At 24.3% G+C, this 20405-nt stretch overlaps 2 protein-coding genes across 2 annotated transcripts in view; one reads left to right on the top strand and one right to left on the bottom strand.

The window, feature by feature from the left end:
- Window positions 1-172: 172 nt before the first annotated feature.
- Window positions 173-633, top strand: LOC127285942 (histone H2A). Its single transcript, XM_051312169.1, has one exon. It carries the CDS (start codon window positions 207-209, stop codon window positions 579-581), a length of 375 nt encoding a protein of 124 aa, XP_051168126.1. The 5' UTR covers window positions 173-206; the 3' UTR covers window positions 582-633.
- A 1017-nt stretch (window positions 634-1650) lies between these two features.
- Window positions 1651-20405, bottom strand: part of LOC127285906 (uncharacterized) — a 79941-nt gene continuing 61186 nt past the window's right edge. The window contains exons 2-12 of the mRNA XM_051312111.1: window positions 17766-18261; window positions 15654-15890; window positions 14130-14644; window positions 12266-12459; window positions 8597-8785; window positions 6958-7283; window positions 6569-6753; window positions 5866-6381; window positions 4318-4469; window positions 3410-3559; window positions 1651-3039 (exon numbers count right to left, since the gene is read on the bottom strand). Coding sequence (XP_051168068.1) covers window positions 2920-3039; window positions 3410-3559; window positions 4318-4469; window positions 5866-6381; window positions 6569-6753; window positions 6958-7283; window positions 8597-8785; window positions 12266-12459; window positions 14130-14644; window positions 15654-15890; window positions 17766-18261 — 3080 coding nt within the window. The 3' untranslated portion in view covers window positions 1651-2919. The remainder of the gene's footprint in view (window positions 3040-3409; window positions 3560-4317; window positions 4470-5865; window positions 6382-6568; window positions 6754-6957; window positions 7284-8596; window positions 8786-12265; window positions 12460-14129; window positions 14645-15653; window positions 15891-17765; window positions 18262-20405) is intronic.

The following is a 20405-nucleotide window of genomic DNA, read 5'->3' as shown; positions in this document are numbered from 1 at the left end:
TTTTACGTTCTTCCCCTGAACCATCCAAGCATGCGATTGGTGCGTGCACTCGGTGTAAATGCCCACCACTCATTGCACTGAGGGAGGGGGAACAGTGGTGGGGGACCCTAATGGAAGAACGTAAATAGGCGATTTTGACGAAAATTTTGTATTATTCAACCAACCTTTGAGTTGTTCGTTTCGTTGTTCCTAATCTAATTAAAAAAATGTCTGGACGTGGAAAAGGAGGCAAAGTTAAGGGAAAGTCAAAGACTCGTTCCAACAGAGCTGGACTTCAATTCCCAGTTGGTCGTATCCATCGTCTCTTGCGCAAGGGAAACTATGCTGAGCGTGTTGGTGCCGGAGCTCCAGTCTATCTCGCAGCTGTCATGGAATACTTGGCTGCTGAAGTTTTGGAGTTGGCAGGAAATGCCGCTCGCGACAACAAGAAAACCAGAATCATTCCCCGTCATCTCCAACTTGCCATCAGGAATGACGAGGAATTAAACAAACTTCTTTCTGGAGTCACCATCGCTCAGGGTGGTGTTCTTCCCAACATCCAGGCTGTGCTTTTGCCCAAAAAGACCGAAAAGAAAGCTTAAATTTCTAACAACATCCTCTAAAACAATCGGCCCTTTTCAGGGCCAACAAATATTTTTTACGTTTGAAGCTTACGTTCTTTGCATTATATTTATTTTTCACCTTCTAATCATTTTAGATGGTGTTTCATGTTTTAGTTATTTTTACTCGTAGCAACTTTCATATGATTTACCTCGGGAAAAGCAAAATTAGTTTTTAAATTTAGAAGAGTAAGCCTAATTTTTGGAAAATTTAAAATCGTCACAACTATTTAAACCTTATGTTCATGGGGAAGTAATCTATTCTATAGAATTTTTTAGAAATAATAATTATTTTATTTATAAACATTAATATGAGACGATGCTATTTTTTTCAATAGGAAAATTTAAATGAATCAGACTTTTTCTTCTCATATAAAATATAAGTAGTTTTGTTCATTTCTGTAAATAGTTTTTTTTTTACCACGTATAAATGTAAAAAGGTTGCTAAATGCGGCTTCTTTCCTAATTCAAAAAATTAACCCTATCATAATAAAAATTATTGCTATAAATTGCAATTTTCTATTAATTTTAATAACTATTTTTTTATATAAATTTGTGGAAAATAAGTATACAATGTTATTTTTTGACTAAAAAAATGCATGAATTTTAGGTTAAACTAATATTTAGAGTTATTTATAACAAAAATGGTCCTCTACAATAATTGAGTTGACTAGTTTGGCATTATATAGAATTCAAAAGATCTGTTAGGGTCTATTACGTTACCTATTTTAGGGAGGTGAGGGGGTCCAAAAGAATAAAAAATTGGTAACCTAGTTTATGGATGGCCCCTTATTACTTTCAAAAATAAAACAAACATGGATTTTTGATGATATTTTTATTTTTCTGCAGATTGAAAAAAAATTTAACTAGATATATATATATATAACAAAAAATAATCTACAACACAATCTATAGTGACTGAAAACGATTGACATTGTCTACTTAATATACATTTCAGAAGTGTGTTTTTTTTAATTACACCAGATAAACATGTAGCATTAATAGTGCATAATTGATTTAGAATACTCCTTTCATTAGATTAATTTTCTCAATGATTTGTTCTTTTCTTATAACGATATACAAATCGCAATATGTGTAATGATACTAGTCAATTCTTAAATAGTTTTGATTTCTTTTATCATTAAAAATATCGTAACTTATTTTACAGGGTGCCACGTTGATAGACATAATTTTGTTTCTCTAGAAAAATTCTAAATTCCTAAGAAAGAACCAAAATCTACAATATACATAATTATACTCTAAAATATTTCGTTATTTTCTTAATTTTTAGAATACTTTTACAATAGTTTATTATTATTATTATTATTAATACTTCATTTTTCTTTTTGACAAAAAAAATCTTCTATATTTAGATATCATCAATAATATATAAATAATGATAAAATTATAGATAAATAGAATAAAATAGTACAACGTCAGAAATATAATTTAATTAAAATTAAAAAATTGTAATTTAATTTTAAATTTCATAAATACAATTTAATTAAGAAAATAGGTTTTCGTTAAAAATATAAATAAAAGTTAATTAAAAACTATATTTCCGTATAATTGGAAATTTAAAAAAATATTTTTTGAACAGTCTTTGACGTCTCACCCTGCAATTTCAGTTTAGTGCGTGAAGAACGCATTATTTAGAATCTCTCTCTTTCTCTCTCTTTCTCTATATATATTATTATATAATATAAATTATATACATATACAATTTGCACACAATTTTTTTTTTTTCCTAAAATCCGACGACTGCACAGCACTTATACGCTTTGCTTTTTGATTCACAAAGATATAAAATATCGGATCTTTTCTATCTAAATAATTCAACCTCAAGTGATGTCGCTGTATAATTTTTTTTTTTTCATTTATAACGATATTAGTTGTAATTTTCTTAAATTCTCAAGACTAGGCACTCGACAAGGGTAAAGCGCAATCGCTTCTAAGTCTATATTGCGACATGGCAGAATTTTAAATGCAAAAGGCAAGAATTATTATTGCTTTTCATTCAAAGTATTTTTTGTAGACAATTAGAACTATTTTTTTTAGACATTTTTTTTCTTTTGCTTTTCGTGACTGAATTACGTTACTCTACTTTACATTTAATAAATATATATATATATATATTCTATATATAACTAACAGACTTTATATTTATTGACGTAAATATATTATAGATTTGTTGGGTGAAAGTGTCGAAATATAGATTTTTATATATATATATATATAATAGAATATTTGAGATAATTTTTTGATACTAATATTCAATTTACAAATAAAAACTACTTTTTATGCTCTAAAATGGCATCTATCATGTTTTTAGCCTCTGTTTCTTTCGTCTTAAAACAGTGATGCCAATTGCTCCTCGAACTTTTCTTAACAAGTCGATTATGTCCGCTGTCGACATTTCTTCAACACTTTCGTCGTTAATCTACAAATAAAAAAATTTTTTAATTTATAATATTTGTAAGACATATATGTTTATAAAACAAATAATGAAATAAAAAAAAAAATAAAAATTTGTTATAAAATAATCATTAATTTATGAGAAAAATTTTGTTTCTAAGTAAAATTTGTCAAATTTCAAGAAGCAGCAGAATTTCATTTCAAAAATTTCCTGACTTTTCCCTGATTTCCAGTTTTTACCTAACTCGCTGCCACTCTGAATTTTTATAATAAGAATAGAGAGTACAATTTATATTTAATATTTTAAATAAAAATTGATCAAACTAAAATCAGGATAATATTAAGAAATTTGTAAAATAAATATGAAAGATTAATGAATAAAATGTTATATCTACCATAATAAGTACGTCGCCTTCCTTAAGTCTGCCATCTTTTGCCGCTACACTGTCTGGGTGTACAACGGAAATCACAGTTTGATTGCCATTTGGCTGTAAACTAAAGCCAAGTCGACTATTCCATCCTCTTGTTAGTTCAACCATGAAAACCTGAAAAAAAACGAAACTAATTATTCCGTTCAGAAATTTTTCAATATGTAACAAAGTCAAAATCGCATGAAATTAAAAAATAAAAAATTAATTTAATTATTAATTATTTAATTATAATTTGCCTTATATTTGTTGAAAATCCTACGAAAACTTTCACAAAAATTAATTTTAGAAAATATTTCTAAAGTTCTGAACGTTCAAATGAATTAAAACATTTTTTTTGGTCTATATAAATTTTTTAAAAATTACAATAGCAACGAAAAATAAAAAACTACATTTAATATTTAAAAAATTATTAATTTATTTTTAAATACAAAAAGCAATATTTTATTATAAAATTTAAAGTTAAAAAAAAAGTAAACAAATTTTTCATTTATTGGAAAGTTCAGAACTTCAGGTACAATTTATAAATACTTTGTAAAATTATATAATGGTTACTATTATTACATATTAGTAATTTATTGTTATTTAATAATAATTTATTTAATAATTAATATATAATTAATTACAATTAATTATTTAATATATAATTAATATTACCTATATAATTAACCAAAAATTAGTATAAAAGAATATTTACAAACATTTTTTTCTAAAATAATATTTTTTTTGTTTTTTGTTTCTTAATTATAATTCTATCAATTTTATCGCATTAATTTGATTGTCATCAATAAAATAATGAAAAATATTTTAATTAACAAAACATGTAATTAAGTTAATAAATTTAACTTTTTGTTTTTAATTAAAGGTTTAATTACCTCGTCTCCTTCTTCACAAGTAGAGGGCAATGTTTCTTTACCGCTACCATTCTGATTATTTTCACTTTCCTCATCATCTGGAGCAAACATGACACCTTTCCATTTAAGCAATCCTTTACTTCCACCTGGATCTTCGTTACCAAAGATTTTACCTGTAATTAGAAGAAATAAATAATTATGTAATTGTTCAACAAAAAAAAAAATGATTGTTGTCGAATATTTGTTTCTTGTTTTTTTTTTCTTTTTGTTTTCGTCGCAACAATAAGTCAGGAATAAGAAGGAAGACTGTTTTCGAAAAAAAAACAATCCTCAAAATCAATGGCGCGTGAATCCCGTATTTCCCACAATAAATTATATAATTGTGCATTTATTTGCTTAATATTTTGGTTTGAACTGTTTTTGACAATAAAAATTCTATTGACAAATTAAAATCAATAAAGTTTTGTAGAAGTTTTACGAATTTGAAAATAAAAGCTAAAAACTCAAAATTTCAATCCCCTCTACTTTTTATAATTTTTTTTTTAATGAGTTTATATATATTAAGATTTTACGATACTGAAGTACACAATGTTTATGATAAACGATTTTTTAAAAATATTTTTTTAGAATGAGAAATTTTATAATTTTTTGCCTGAAAAATATTTTTTGCAGTTTTTATTGCCTCATATAAATTTCAAACTAAAAAAATTGGTTATTAATTTAAAATCTTATAAATAATTCTAACTATTTTGAAATTATTATTTATTCAAAATTATATGGGGTGCATGATTATCCCATAAAAATTATTAGTGAGAATTTTCATTTTCTACAATTTCATTACATATAATTATTTTTTACACGAATTTTCATTTTTCAAATTAACATTTGTCAGAATTTCTTTTTTAAAGAATTTTTAATTAACAGAATTCTTAGACACTGAAATTTTATTTGGCAGAATTCTTAAAACGCCGAATTTTCATTTGTCCGAAATTGCAAATAGCCAAACAAACAATCGACAGAAAGATTTCGGCGCGATTTTTAAAATCAACCAATCAAAAATTATCCATAAAATTGTGATTGGTTGATTTTAAAAATCGCGCCAAAATCTTTCTGTCGATTATTTGTTCGGACATTTGCAATTTCGGACAAATAAAAATTCGGCGTTTTAAGAATTCTGCCAAATAAAATTTCGATATATATAAGAATTATGTTACGTAAAAATTTATTTAAAAAGTAATTCTGTCAAATGTTAATTGAAAAAATAAAAATTCGTCTAAAAAATAATTATATCTAATAAATGAAAATTTTAACTAATTATTTTTATGGGATAATCATGCGCCCCAAAATTATTATTTGCTTTTTAAAACGAAATTTATTTGAAACTTGGTGATACATTTTTTGAAGTTTATTATTTTTTTTATCTACAAGATTTTTTAATCTTTAATCAGTCTTCAATATATAACAAAAGAAAATAATAAGCAAATGATAAGTTTAATTTAAATAAATTAAAAATAAAATTGACATTTAAAGAAAATTTTTTAAAAAAACACATTTTTTTTGTAAACCAACCTGGAATATCCTGATCACTGGAGTGAGACACTTTGCTCTTTGTAACATCTTTGGTGTTTGATGAGGGATTAGCACTTTGATAAGCAGGATTCTTGTGACTAAATGTCGCGTCATTATTCGTTGATACTGGTGGCATTGATGCTGGTTCTGTTGGTAAATTTCCATCTAATTCATCACACGACAATGTGTCATTGTGTCCTAAATTTAATGAATTATCACCGCGATTTGTCGAATTATGATGATGATGATGATGATTCGACTTTGACTCGGGTTTGATACTGAATTGAAAATTTGGCTTATCTTGCGGTGCAGTAAGATCGAGAAAACTTGGTCGTGATGCTTTCAATGAGTCATAAGAATCGGCGTCATAAAGCGATGGTGGATCGATAATATCAGTTGACGGTGTATTTGCTTGTGAATTTGTAATTTGCGTTTTAATCGAACATTGATCCGACTCAGAAGTATCTCCTTGACTTTGACTTGAAATTTGTGACGACACTTTTCTCTTTAGAGTGCCTGTAAAATTTTATATGCAATAATTTAAGAAAAAAATATTATTTTCTCTTTTACTTGCAAATACAAAAAAAAATATTCAAAATTTTTCATTAAATCGATATTATATTGTAAATTTGAAATTTTTTTTTAATGATTTAATAAAAAAAAATTTTTTTTTTCCTCAAATATTTTCTAAAATTTCTAATACCATTATCAGCCTCTGTACTCGGTGTTCTTGGAGCAGGTCTTCGAAGTTTTCTTGGCGAAGTACAAGATCCCGATGTGGATCGATTAGAATCGTTCGAACCATTATTATTATTATTATTATTATTATTAGGTCCTGGGGATAATTTTCTCACTGCCAAATCACAAAGCATGTCTACAGCCTCTTGTCTGAAAAATGTGATAAAAAAAAATTAAAATTATGATAAAATGAGAAAAAAATATAATATAGAAAACAAAAGATTTTTGATAAAAAATTTGGTACATTTTCAAACTCTCGTTTTTCGATAAGATTGTGAAATATATATTTTTTCATTGACGATAAAAACAATTGACGAGATCTTCTTTTTTTTTTTTGTGTCAATCGACAGTTACCTTAAACTAGTTCGTGGCGGACGTAGAGGGTGATCAGGTTCCGTTGGTGATAAGGCTGAAACTGGAGTCTGTGCCAAATCACGATAGAGACGAAGTTTTACCATTGGACCACATTGTCGAAGAAGAGCAACAGCTTCCTCGTGACTCATTGGAGAGAGCGGTGCTTCATCAACGGCAACAATTTTATCACCAGGTCGAATTCTTCCATCGCTTAAAGCTGGTTCTCTCACTAAAGCTCTAATATAATGACCTAGAGCACTGCTATCGGCTTTTCTTAATGTGAAACCTAAACTTCCGCCCACTTTTGTCATCTCAATATCAAATTCCTAGAAAAAATTTTTATTTTTCTTCTTAATTTTTATCAACAAAAAATTTTTAATTTAGAAAATTAAAATTCATGAAAAAATTTAAAAATGAGAAAATTTATAATTCGCTCTTTTTGTACTTCATCAAATTGAAAATGTGAAAAATTTGTATAAACATTTTTTTTAAGAGAAGGAACTATTGAAATTTTCGTTGTTATTAATTAATTAATTAATTAATATATTTTTCACCATTTAAGAAATTTTATTTTTTGAAAAAATGATAAAAATTTTAAAATCCATACGATTTAAAAAAAAAAATTATCGATGAAAAATTATTTAAAAATTGTAGAAGTGAAATTTTAAAAGAATTAACAGTGAAATTTTAATTAATATAAATTTACATATTATATAGAAGTTGGTCAATTTTTTCGACATTTTTCTGAATTATAAAAAAATTAAAAAAAAATTTTTTAGTTATTTTATATTTTTCTTTTTTTTAGAAATTTTATTTTTGAACAAATTTTGAAAAAAAATTTATAATCCATATGATAAAAAAGTGTTAAAAAAAATTATCCATGAAAATTATTAAAAATTGTGGAAGAGGATCAATTTTAAATAAATTATCAGTGAAATTTCAATTTATCAAAATTAGATTATGTAGAGAGTTGTCAATTTTTTCGACCCCTTTTTTCGAATTATGAAAAATTGAAAAAAAATTTTTTGGTTATTTTACATTTTTCTTTTATTTATTTTAGAAATTTTAATTTTTAAGAAAAAAAAATTTAAATCTATATATATGATTGATTGTTCAGAATAATGAAAAAAGTCTAAAAAAAAATTGACAATGAAAAATATTAAAAATTGTCGAAGAAGTTCAAAATTAAAATTTTTCCTGAATTTTAAGGTCAATTACAAAATTTGTTAATTAATAGATTAATTACCTAAATTTTTTTCTAAATATTTATGACGTAGCGTCATTTAATAAAATTGATAAAATAAATTAATATCCTAAAACACCGAATATTTCAAAAGTTTAAACTTTCACTATTGATATTCGATTTTAATTATTATTTTAATTTTCTTTTTTAATCAATAAATATTTATTTCCATATTTGAATATTTATGTACAAAATGAATATTCAAAGTATAAGAAATAAAAAAAAAAAAGAGAGAGAGAAAAAAAAAAGGAAACCATTTCTGGCGTGACTGTAAAACGATTTTTATCGGAGATTTTATATTGGATTAAAAGTGAAGTTATTTTGCATTAATTTTAGTAAAACTGTTGCCAAGGTATAAAAGAGGTGGAAGCAGGAAATAAAGTTGCCATTACTTACTCCACAGGGTTCGATCTGAAGTGGTGGTAAGGGATTTAATATCCGTAAGGGTGGAGGTGGTTCTCTTCGAACTGGTGGTGGCGGTGGTGGTAGAGGTATATCGGGACTATTTCCGGTTGATTCACTGGGCAGTCGACACACCACTAGTTCGACCTTATTGGAAGTAGTCCGTAGAACTTCGAGGGCCTCCTGAAAACATAGAGAATTAATAACCATCTTCAAAATTGATAGATTCTGATATTGGTCATTAACTTAAAACTTATTGCTTCCTCTCGACATTTTCATGCACCTCTCGACTTCATATAATAATTCTTCAATTATTCATTGTTTTCTCCTCTTTGTCTATATATATACATCAATTTTGAATTTATAATTAATCTCTTCCTATTTATCCTCATTCCTTTTTATCTCGTAAATTTAAAATTTATTTTTTTTACATATTTTAGCCGCATGTATTTTCTTCAAATATAATAATATTTGACAAATTATCGATTTTTTGGTTCTATTATATATAATTATCAATTTTCTTGATAATAATTTTTGATTGATTTATTTTAAAATTCTGACCGTTAACATTTCTACTCAGTCGAAATTCTGTTATATAAAAATTTGATTAATTTAGAATTCTTTGAAATAAAAATTATAATTAAAAATTAAATAAAAAATTACAGAAATTCTCTTGAATATTTTATAAAATAAGAATTCTATATGAAAATTAAGTGAACTAGAAAATCAGTTATAAAAAAATTCTATTAAATGAAAATTCGATTAAAAATTTTAAAATATTTAAAACTATTTTAATAAAATTATTAAATATGAATTTATTTAAATAAAAAAGTGATAATTAAATTAAATAAAAATTTGATTCTTGATTTAAAAAAAAAAAAAATTTTCCTTTCTTTCACTTAAAAAAATTGAAAATAACTCTCTCCAATAAATAATTGAATATTATTGCAAGAAACTGTTTCTTATAGACTTTATCAAGAATCTTCTTTTGGTATATTTTATTCAACTTTAGAGTCTATATTTCATTGTTATCGAGTATTCACAAAAGATAAAAATGTAAAGGAGGGATGATAATAAAACGTTATTCAGGGTAATTTGAATAGATTCTGAAAACTGCGATAAAAAAAAACGACTCCTCAAATTATTCAGCAACGTGAAATTTTTCGTCTTTAATTAAATTTTTTCAACGGCAATCACTATTATAGGTAGTTAAAATTTCTTTTCTGAATATAAAAAAAGGATGATGGTTCTTTTGTTTTTTTTTCAAAGAAAAAAAGATTCTAAATTTTATTATTGGAAACGTTATATGGTTATAACCATATATCCCAAGAGAAATCATATATGGGAAAGTTTAATATGGAAAAATTTGTGCGGAAGTGAAATAATGGATTTCCATAAATTTCCATACGTTCTTTCGCAAAATTTCAGTGAGGATAACTGCTTTTTAAGAATCGACCGACTTTTGCCCAATAAAGTTTTCCGCGTAATATGTGTGTGTATATATATGTATGTTTAGGATATTACCTCAATACAGATATTATGACTATCGACATATCTAAGATTGAAACGTTCATCTTATACTCTCTAGTATCTACTATATATAGTATCGATTTGTGTCTTCAAAACTCTTGTATGTCATTTCTCACTTTGTGTAGCCATTCCTCGAGACTATATTTTATTGCTTTTCATCAACTAGGGAGATTTTCATTTTGGCAACCTCACAAATCATATTGATCTTTTTCTTTTATATTCTATTTTTTACGCTATATATTTCAACTGTAAGTATAAGTGAGCACGATTTTAATATATAGGGCATGTGAGATTTTCATTCAAAAACTTTTTTCAAACATTTGTTTCGAAATTTACATGAAAAATAAAAAAAAAAAAATAAAAATACTTTTTTTGTTTGATAAAAATTATTAAAGTTATGATTTTTAAAAATTTAACGTTATCGCAGAAGCAAAGTAATTTTGAAACCTTTTTTTCTCTGTCATACTAATAGATAAAAAATAATATATGAAATTTTTTTTCGATTTTAAATTTGTAATAAAAAATAACGTAACTACAATGGAAGTATCTAAAAAATTGAATTTTTCTCAAAACCGAATTAAAATACTATTTACAGTTTTTTTTTAATACTACTTATAGATTTTCAAGTATTTATTTTATAAATTCACTTTTTTTTGTATTATTTTCAGAAAAACATGGTTTAAAAAAATTTCAAATATCGATATTTTATTGGCGTTTATTTGAGACAAATAAAATTTATTTAAAGTAAATGACGATGTTAAATTTTAAAAAATCATAACTTCCATAAATATTAAACAAGGAAATAAATAAATACATATTTTCTTATTGTCCGCAAAATATCTATATAAGTACAATATTAAAATTAAATAAAAATAAATGGAAAATTTTTTTTTAATAAAATAAATAAAAATAAAAGAAATAAGCTGAATAGAAAATATTCCAATATTTATCTATACCTATAAAGATAACTTTGGAATTATTTCCTTTTTTTTTAGAGTTCTTTTTTTAAAAACACGGTCTGACAGTTGTATTCGACATCACCGCGCTAACTAGAGGAATCGATTGCAAATAGATGTTCATTCACTTGATCAAACTGTTTAAAACTGTCTGCACCAATAAATGTACAATAGGTTTTTAGTCGATATATATATGGGGCAAAATTTCTCAAGTGATCCAATTATCAAAAGTGTGAAAAGTGAATTTTTTGAAAGTCGTAATTATTACAAAGATTAAAAAAATATTTATTCTGTATGTTTTCGAAAGCTTTTTTCCTATTATTTTGAATGGTGTAAAATTTTTTTCAAAAAATTCAAAATTTACCCCTTTTTTGGAGTTTAAACATATTTTTCACATTCTCTCAAAATCGGTGTTTTTTAATTTTTTTTTTTATAAAGTTTAAAATGTGCACTTTCAGTACAAAAAAATATATGAAAATGTTCTTCTGATTTAAAAATTAATAAAAAAAAATATATTTTACAAACAAATAAAGTTAGCTTAATTCTGAAAGCCTAAATGAAATTCTGCATCCAACAAACCCAATAAGAAGTATTTTGGATTAATTATTATTGCAATTAATATAAATAATTGATTAGTAATAATTAACAATTAATTTTTAACAATTAATTATTAATAATAAAAATTAATTGATTAGTTCAGAATTATCCAAACTTTATTTGTTTGTGGAATATTTTAATTTTTTATTAATTAATTAATGAATATTTCCAAAACAAAAAGAAAGGACATTTTTTGTACTGAAAGTGCATATTTAAAAAAAAAAAAAATAAAAAAAAACAATTTTGAGAAAAAGTGAAAAATATTTTTGATTTTTAAAAAAAGGGTTGAATTTTTTGAAAAAGAAAAAAAATTTAACATTTTTTATTTCTAAACAATGTTGATAATAAAAATTTTAAATTCAATTTTGATCTCTAATTATTATCGATTATAACCCTAATAATTATAATTCGAAACAAAATTGATTTCACGTCTTGAAATGCATTTATTTATTTCAGTGAGAAAGCAACAGCAGAAAGGGGTGTATTAAGTGACTTTAGCTGAAGAATATAAGTGACATAAGAAGTGTTTAAATGAGAGGAATTTAGTTTTTGTTGTTGTTCGTGAAATAAAATGACTTACATAGTTGGTGAGACCGGTGAGTGGAATTCCGTTGGCTGCTAAGAGAATATCTCCCTGTTCAAGTTTATGAGAAAGTGCAGCTGGTTGTTGCGGGAAGAGTCTTTTCACCCTGACCGGGCCAGCGGTTCCACCTCCGGAAACGCTTAGACCAAGTCCACGATTATTTTTTTCCAACACCACTCTAAATGTGTTTTCTGCAACAATTACCGTGATTAAATTTTATCGCTCACAAGAACACAAACAACTATATTTTAAATCAATATGGGGTTGACTAAAAAAAAAAAAAAAAAAAAAAAAAAAAATTCACACATGTGTGGCGACACTGCATTTTAATTGTGCCTTCAGGTGCTTATATAAAATGTTCGCTCATCAAGTATTAAAATGAAAAAAATTTATTTCACAAGGTATTTTCTAAAAAAGAAACTTCATTTTTATTTAAAAATTCTTAATAAAATTTAATGAAAATTTTTCATGATTTTCAGAAACGAAGGAAAAGAATATTAAAAATTTATAATTACTTTGAATGTTCAGAGTTGATAGAATTTTAAAAGACAAATTTTTTTTTATTAATTTTTTATTCAGAAATTTTTTATTTAACAAATTTTCTTGTGACATAATTTATATTTAGTCGAATTTTTATAAGATCAAATTTTAATAAAATGAAAATTCTGTTAAAATTTAATTGAATGAAAATTTGGACTTATAAATAAAATAAATTGTTATCTAAAAATATGTTTCTTATAATTTATTGATCAAAAAACATTGCAAGAAATTTTTCATACTTTCAAATATTTTCAATATTAAAAATTTTCCAAACTTTAATTATTGACAAAAAATTACTCAATTATTGTTAAAAATTTGTATTATCTTTACCAATTCAATTGAATTCTAATTAATGTTAGAAAACGTAACAGATAACTTTTTCCAAAATTTAATTATTCATTAATTTTTTTCCAAAATTCTTGTCCAAATAAATAATTTTTGGTAATTTTAATAAAAATTTTGAAAATTCAGTTATATAAAAAAATTTTTTTATTAAAAATTCTTTGAAATTAAATTATTGTCTGAAATTTGTAAATAAAAAATCTTCAGAAATTTAAATTTATAAAAAAAATTCAATTGAAATTCAATTATTTTTAAAAATCTACACTGTAAATCTTGAAAAATTCAATTATTAAAAAAATAGAATTAAAAATTCTTTAAACGTCAATTGTTAAAAATTTGTAAACAAAATTTAATACAATTTCAATTCATAATCTCCTGAAATTCAATTATTTGCGAGACGAAACTTTTGAACTTTCAAATGAACGAAATATTTTTTTCAATTTATAAATTATTAAAATTTATGATGACCATGTAAAATATAAACAGTAAATTAAACAATTATTTACTTATTTTTATTTATTTTTATTACTTATTTGAAATAAATTTTTTTGGCCATTTTAAAAATTTTATTTTTTGAAAAAAATATTAAATTTTTAAAAAATCCATACGATTGATTGTCTAGAATCATGTAAAAAGTGTATAAAAAAATCAGTAATGAAAAATAATAAAAATTGCAATAGAAGTTAAAATTTTTAATTTTTGAAAATTTCGAGTTTTGTTTAAAAAATTATTAATGAATTAATTTTTTTTTAATTTCCCATAGTAAACAGTTTTAAATATTCAATATTAACATAAAAAAAAATTTATATCCATAAACAGCCTTAATTTCGAAAAGTTGAAATTTCATCGGTCCCTCCCCTTAATATTAATTAAAATTTTTCAAAATTCTTTTCTCATTATTAAATTATTATTTTATTATTTTAAAATTGTGGCTAAAATTTGTTGAAATATAAATTTTAAAAAAGAATTAAATTCATACCAGATGTGACATTGGGAAAAATATCGTCCTGTCCAGGTAGAGAAGGTGGTTGTTCGTCCTCGGGTGATCGTTCAGAGGCATAACCTTGGTCTTGTGGTTCATTGCCGGAAAGTTTGCTGAGTGTGAGATCAAGTGATAATGCTGATTGAAGTCGATGTTTCACCAATTGGCAATTTGGTTTATGTACCATATTTCCTGACTCGTTATGCGTTGAATTTTTCGATGAAAATCTTCTCCGTCGATAATTATTGTCACCGTCTTCAAATTCTGTTTTCTTATTGCTCGATGATGAATCACGTCGTGTTTCTTTAAACGAACTACTTCCTCTGTTAGTATTATTATCACTGTCGTTACGATTTAAAATTTTCTCTTTTGATTTACTAAAGGAAAATCTTTTTTTTGTCGTCGTTGGTTGCTTACTACTGTCGACGGTATCAGAGCCTTTCGAATTTTTACTTGCTAAAAGCGAGTGTAATTGACATTTTCCCGGTTCAAATTCATCGCTCAGTCTATATCTGAAAATGGATTAATAAATTCTTAATAAAAGCGATAATAATTTTAGAAATTATGTATTGAATTATTAATTATTAAAAATTGTATTTAGATAAAAATTAAAAAATCATTTTCTTCTGTATCAAAAAATTTGCAATTGTTATTGAAATTCAACTTTTAATGGTTCTAAACTAAATTGTTAAAACTTACACTATTAAAATATTTTTGAAGTCTAAATTGTTATTATATTTAAAAACTCCAAAATATTGGGTTGAATTAATTTTTGTTCTAATTGTTTAAAAAGAATTTTAATGAAAATTCTGTTAAATTACATACTAAACACATTTGTTTAAATTTTAAATAAATGTTCAGTATTATACAAAATCGATTAAAATTCGTTTAAATAGAAATTGAGTTGAATAAAAATTATTTGAATAGAAATTTAGTTTGATAAAAAATTTTTTTAAACCAAATTTCGATTTAATTAATTAATTGTACGCAAATTATTATAATTTTTGTCTAAAAATTTTTTATAACGTTTCTCGATCAATAATCATTGTGAAATTCACCAAAGTTAAATATTGTAAATTATTGGTTTTTGAAAAAATTTTTTTTTTAAATATTTTTGAAATTTCAACCAATATTTATACTTTTTTAAAATTAGTTTAAAGAAGTTTTTAGAGTATTTTTTTTTCTTTAATTAGAAAAATTAAAGAAGAATAAGAAAAGATGGAAATAGAAAAGTAAATGGATGAAATAGTATAATGAATATTGGAGTCAAATAAAAGAAACTTGGCATTAATTATGTAGATTTTCAATTTGTAACCAAAAAGGAGTCTCGACGATAAAAGGGTTTGAAATGTAAAGGATGAATCGTGAAATCAATTAACTTTTTTTTTCATCCTCTCTCTTTCTCTCCCTTTTTTTTCTTGAAAGAGCCTTCTGAGTTAAAATGAAAGATATTTTTAGATCCTTATTGAAGGACGTGAAATTCGTATGGGCTTAATTTGTATTTATAAAGGTGATACAAACCTCCAGGGATCACCTTCTAGGGAATCTTGGGATGGATGTTTAACGAGGTCAAAAGTACCAAATGGTGGATCACTGTCGGAGAGTTGCAAACCCGCCAGCTTCTTTTGATGTGGTAACGTCCCAGGGAGGTTTCCACCCACAGCACTGTGAATCACATTATTGTTCTCTCCAGATTCGATTTCGAGTCCCTCCTTATCATCCAAGTGGTTAGGCAGTGAACCGCAAAATTTGTACCTGCTAATACAGAAAAAAAAGAAAAAAAATTAGTGACTCACAGAGCCAAATGGACCCTTAATAAATATAGAATTGAATGTTTTTATTTTGCTAAACAAGCAACTTAGTAAAGGAATCCTTTTTGCTGTTGGATGAAAATTTTCTAAATGTAGGACATGTACAGATTGCAATGTAGGTCAAGGATAAGGCGCTTCTTAAATCGAGGACAATGCAGTAGTCATAGAATCATTTTTCCCCTCTTGACTCTTAATTTTTTTACTTGTCTCTTTTCTAACCAATTTTTTTTTTCAAATATCAAATTATTCGTAATGAAAGAAAAAAAGAGACGTGCATGATGATAGCCCCATTTTATTATGTTTTTTTTTTGAATAATTTTTTGTGACAATATTTTTTAAAAAAATAATAATTAGGACTCGAATCTCAAAAAAAACTTTAAAAAAATCTATTTATATGTAATTGAAAATAAACAATTATTCAAGACCAGGACAAAAAGAAATTCTGACAATTTTCAAAATTGATTAGTCAAATTAAGTTAAATTTAAATTCAAAAAACTATTTTTTAACCCCCAAATATTAAAAAATTAAAATTATTTTTCAAAAACAAATTTTGGCCTGAATTGAGATCGTCCATCATAAAAAGAAATAATCATAAGATTAACAGTAAATCTATAATTTTTTTATAATAATTCAATATTAAAATTTCAAGAAACATTTTTTTATCCCGAAATATTAAAAAATTATTATTCTTCAAAAACAGTAGAATCTTTCTGTGCTGAACAAAGACAATTTGGCATAAAATTACTTTTTAAAAATTAATAATATTTTTGAACATTTCTAGGTAAAAAAATTTTTTTTTTCGAATTTTATGAATTATTTAAAAAATTCTTAATTTTTCATAAATTATATAATTGTATTTTTTTGTGCTCGACTAGCACAATCAATATTATTTTGTTTAAGAAAAATAATAAGTTTTGAGAATATTTCTGAAAAAATCTTTTGAATTTTACTATTGAATTATTTTTTAAAAAAATGCGATTTTTAATAAATGTTATGATTATTTCTTTTAGTGCTCAACTGGAATAATTCAATACAAAATTTATTTTTGAAAAATAATAATATTTTTATATTTCTCGATAAAAAAATGTTTCCTGAAATTTTAATATTGATTTACATTTAAAAAATTATAATTTTTCGTAAATCTTATTATTATTTCTTTTTGTGATAAACTAGAACAATTCAGCACAAAATTTGTATGTGGAAAATAATAATTTTTGAATATTTGTTAGTTAAAAAATTTTCTTTTTGAATTATTTTGAATAATTTATTATTTTTGAAAATTGTTATAAGGATTTCTTTTTGTTCTGGTATTGAACAATTGTTTATTTTTAATTATTTTATGAAATTTTAAAGCTTAATAATTTTCTTTGTTTTTGAAATTTGAGTCCTAATTAACATTTTTTCCAAAAAAAAATTTTCCAGCATAAATTGGCACAAATTTTTTCTCTTTTTTTTTTTGAAAAAAATAGTGTTGCTAACTTCTTGCACGTAAAGAAGAAAAGAGTACGTTTTAATATTCTAAACGCCTTCTATTGAACTTTGAGTAAATTTTAACTTTATATGAAAAATAAAATTCAATATTTTCATAGCACATTTTTTGTATTTTTTATTTATTTCACGTTTTTAAAAATATTTTTCACATTTTCTTACTTTTTGAAAAAATTTGAATATCCCTTTAAAGAAAAAAAAAAAAAAAAAAATTGTGTGGCTATATTTCAGTACGTTTAAAGTGATATGAATGGCTTTTGAAAGCTTCCACCTGTTTTCTTTTTATCTTTGAAAAAGAAGCTTATAAAATCGACAATAGAAAGTCAAAGTCACCTTTCTCTAGACGTGCTGGAGCAGGGTACAAAGATTTTTCCAACGCTATTCAGCTTCCCTTTTGCATCACAGAGATTTCCAGATGATTGCGTCCTCCTGCCAGTGAGACCTTTGCCCGCACTGTGTCTACTTAAATTTGAGCCCATTTCTAATGGTGGATGAAGATCACCTTCTTCCGGTAATCCCTTTCCGTTTATGTCATGTCGTCGGGATTCCCTCCTTTCACTTGGATAATCGCTGATTGATTTCTCATTGATGTTTTCGGTGACATGAGTATTATTATTATTACTATTGGAAATTGGCGTTTGTGGTGCTTGGCGACGTTTACGATTTCCAATTTTCGCCTCGTTTACTAATTGATGATTGTAATTATTATGTTGCTTTGATTTGTGAAATTCACCGTGATAATTATTATTGTCACAATTCACCAAATCTTGCGATGAATTTTTGAATAATTTTCTCTTGTCAGTGAAAATTGCCGGCTCCTTCTCTTCACCTATGAAAAGAAATTAAAAACTTATTTAATAAATCTTTCGCTTTTTTCTTTTTTTTATTTTTATTAATCCCTCCCTCAAGAGTCAAATCATTTTCACTAAAGTCAAAAGACTTGGTGAAAACTTTTTCCCTTCGCAGCTTAACAAGATTATGAATAAAATTGCGACGAAAAAAGATATAAAAAGTAGACACACATACCAAAAAAAAAAAAAATTTAATAAAAGTTTCAAACGATAAAGCTTTGATGTTTCTTAAAAAAAAAAAAATTTATTAGATTTGTAATTTATGATTCATTAAACTGCTTTATCATTTCTTACATTTTGATTTTTTTATATAGTTTTTAATTTTTTAAATATTTAATTTAAAATATTTAAAAATACTAAGAAATATAAAATCTCCTTTACTATGAATTAAAAATAATAAAATATTCTTAAAAATATTTTGTAAATTAAAAATTTTGTTTATTTAATGTCATAGAAAAAAAGATTTTAATTCTTGAGGTTTCAAATTTATATTTGTCAAAAATATTGATTTTAAATTTTGATGAAAAAAAAATTTATAAGTGAAATATGTCAAAAGAGTTGTCAAAATTTTTGAACTCCCATAATAAGTTTATAGAAAATATTTTGAAAAATAGATTGGAAAAATATTACAAAAAAAAGCTAACTTACAAGTTAAAATTGATTTCAATACGAAAAGCAGATTAAAAGAGGAATTAGAATAATTTTAACCGCAATTCGAATGAAACTTGACAGTTGACTGACAGCTCTTAAAAAAAAAAACTACTCGGGATACATTTTAAGATACTATATGACACTTACAAAAAGTAGTAGGTGAAATATTTACAGAAATATTTTGTCAGCTTTCCTTTTAAGCTGTCCAAACGATTGGAAGCCAATTTCGGAAAAAAAATTCTTTTTTTTTTTAATTTATGTGAAACAGTTTTTTTTCACTAATTCTCAATATTTGTAGAAAAAAAAAATGTCAGTAGGTAAAATAAAAAGGTATAAAAAAAAATTCGATCTAATTAAAAGTTGACGTTGCTAAAGTACGCAACGTTTATGATGAACGATTTTTAAAGAAATAATTTTTTTGAATGAAAAATTCTATAATTTTTTGCCTGAAAAATATTTTTTATAGTTTCTATTAATCAACAAATTATAAAAAATAAATTTTTTAGGTAAACAATTTTATAATTTTCCATGTTAAATAAAAATTGATTTCTAATCGTTGATCATAAACGTTGCGTACTTCAGCATCGTTTAAAGTTGTGATAAATAAAAAGTTGCCAAAAAAAAAATTTCTGTAAAATAATATTTCGCTATTTTTTTTATGACACTTTAGAATTCTATGAAATTAAAATTATTTCAAAAAATTATTCGAATTAATTAAAATTATAACAAAAAATATTCTAATAAATAAAAATTCTATTACTTTCGATTTTGGAAAATAAAAATTATACTAATTTATGTTTATGATAATTAGAAAATTGATAAAAAAAAACATTCTCATAAAAATAAATTCGACGTATAGGTTAAAAAAATGATGTCAAAATAAAATTCTCAAAATTTATATTCGTAAAAATTTTTATTATACAGTTTTGAAATTCGGTAAAAAAAAAAATTATGACAAATTAAAATTTGTGAGCAATCATGCGCAAAGAAAAATTTATGAAAATAGATTTAGTTGATTTAGTTAAAAGAATTAAAATCAATTGAAATATATTTATATTCAACTAATGAAATACAAAATCTGCTTTCTTTTAAATTAAGAAGAAATTTTTTTGAGACATATTCTAGAGGAAAATATGCATTAAAATAAAAGGAATCCTCTCGAAACAAGAATATTTTAAGAGAAAATTTTAAAGGGATAAAATTATAATAATTTTAACCGTTTCGAATGGAATTTGACCGTTGAGTGACAGGGTCTTAAAAAATATATATTCAAAATAGAGTTGAGATTATATAGGATGTCTTAAAAATTTAGGGATACAATTAAAAAAGAAAAAAAATTTTTTGATGCAGGACCACCGCGGTGGCATATATATCTATTCAATCGATCAGCGTCAACAGTTTATTAAAAATATTTTATACCGTGAGCTGTATAAAAAATCTAAAAAAAAATTATTCTTTTATTCTTTTTTAT

The sequence above is a fragment of the Leptopilina boulardi genome, unplaced genomic scaffold (genome assembly GCF_019393585.1).
Source record: "Leptopilina boulardi isolate dan_hultmark-lab unplaced genomic scaffold, ZJU_Lbou_2.1 LbouV2_342, whole genome shotgun sequence".
NCBI classification, from domain to species: domain Eukaryota; kingdom Metazoa; phylum Arthropoda; class Insecta; order Hymenoptera; family Figitidae; genus Leptopilina; species Leptopilina boulardi.
This window is presented reverse-complemented; position numbering and strand designations above follow the sequence as displayed.

Bases quoted from the DNA above. Each gene is read 5' to 3' on its own strand.
- LOC127285942 (XM_051312169.1), top strand. From the start codon at position 207: ATGTCTGGACGTGGAAAAGGAGGCAAAGTTAAGGGAAAGTCAAAGACT.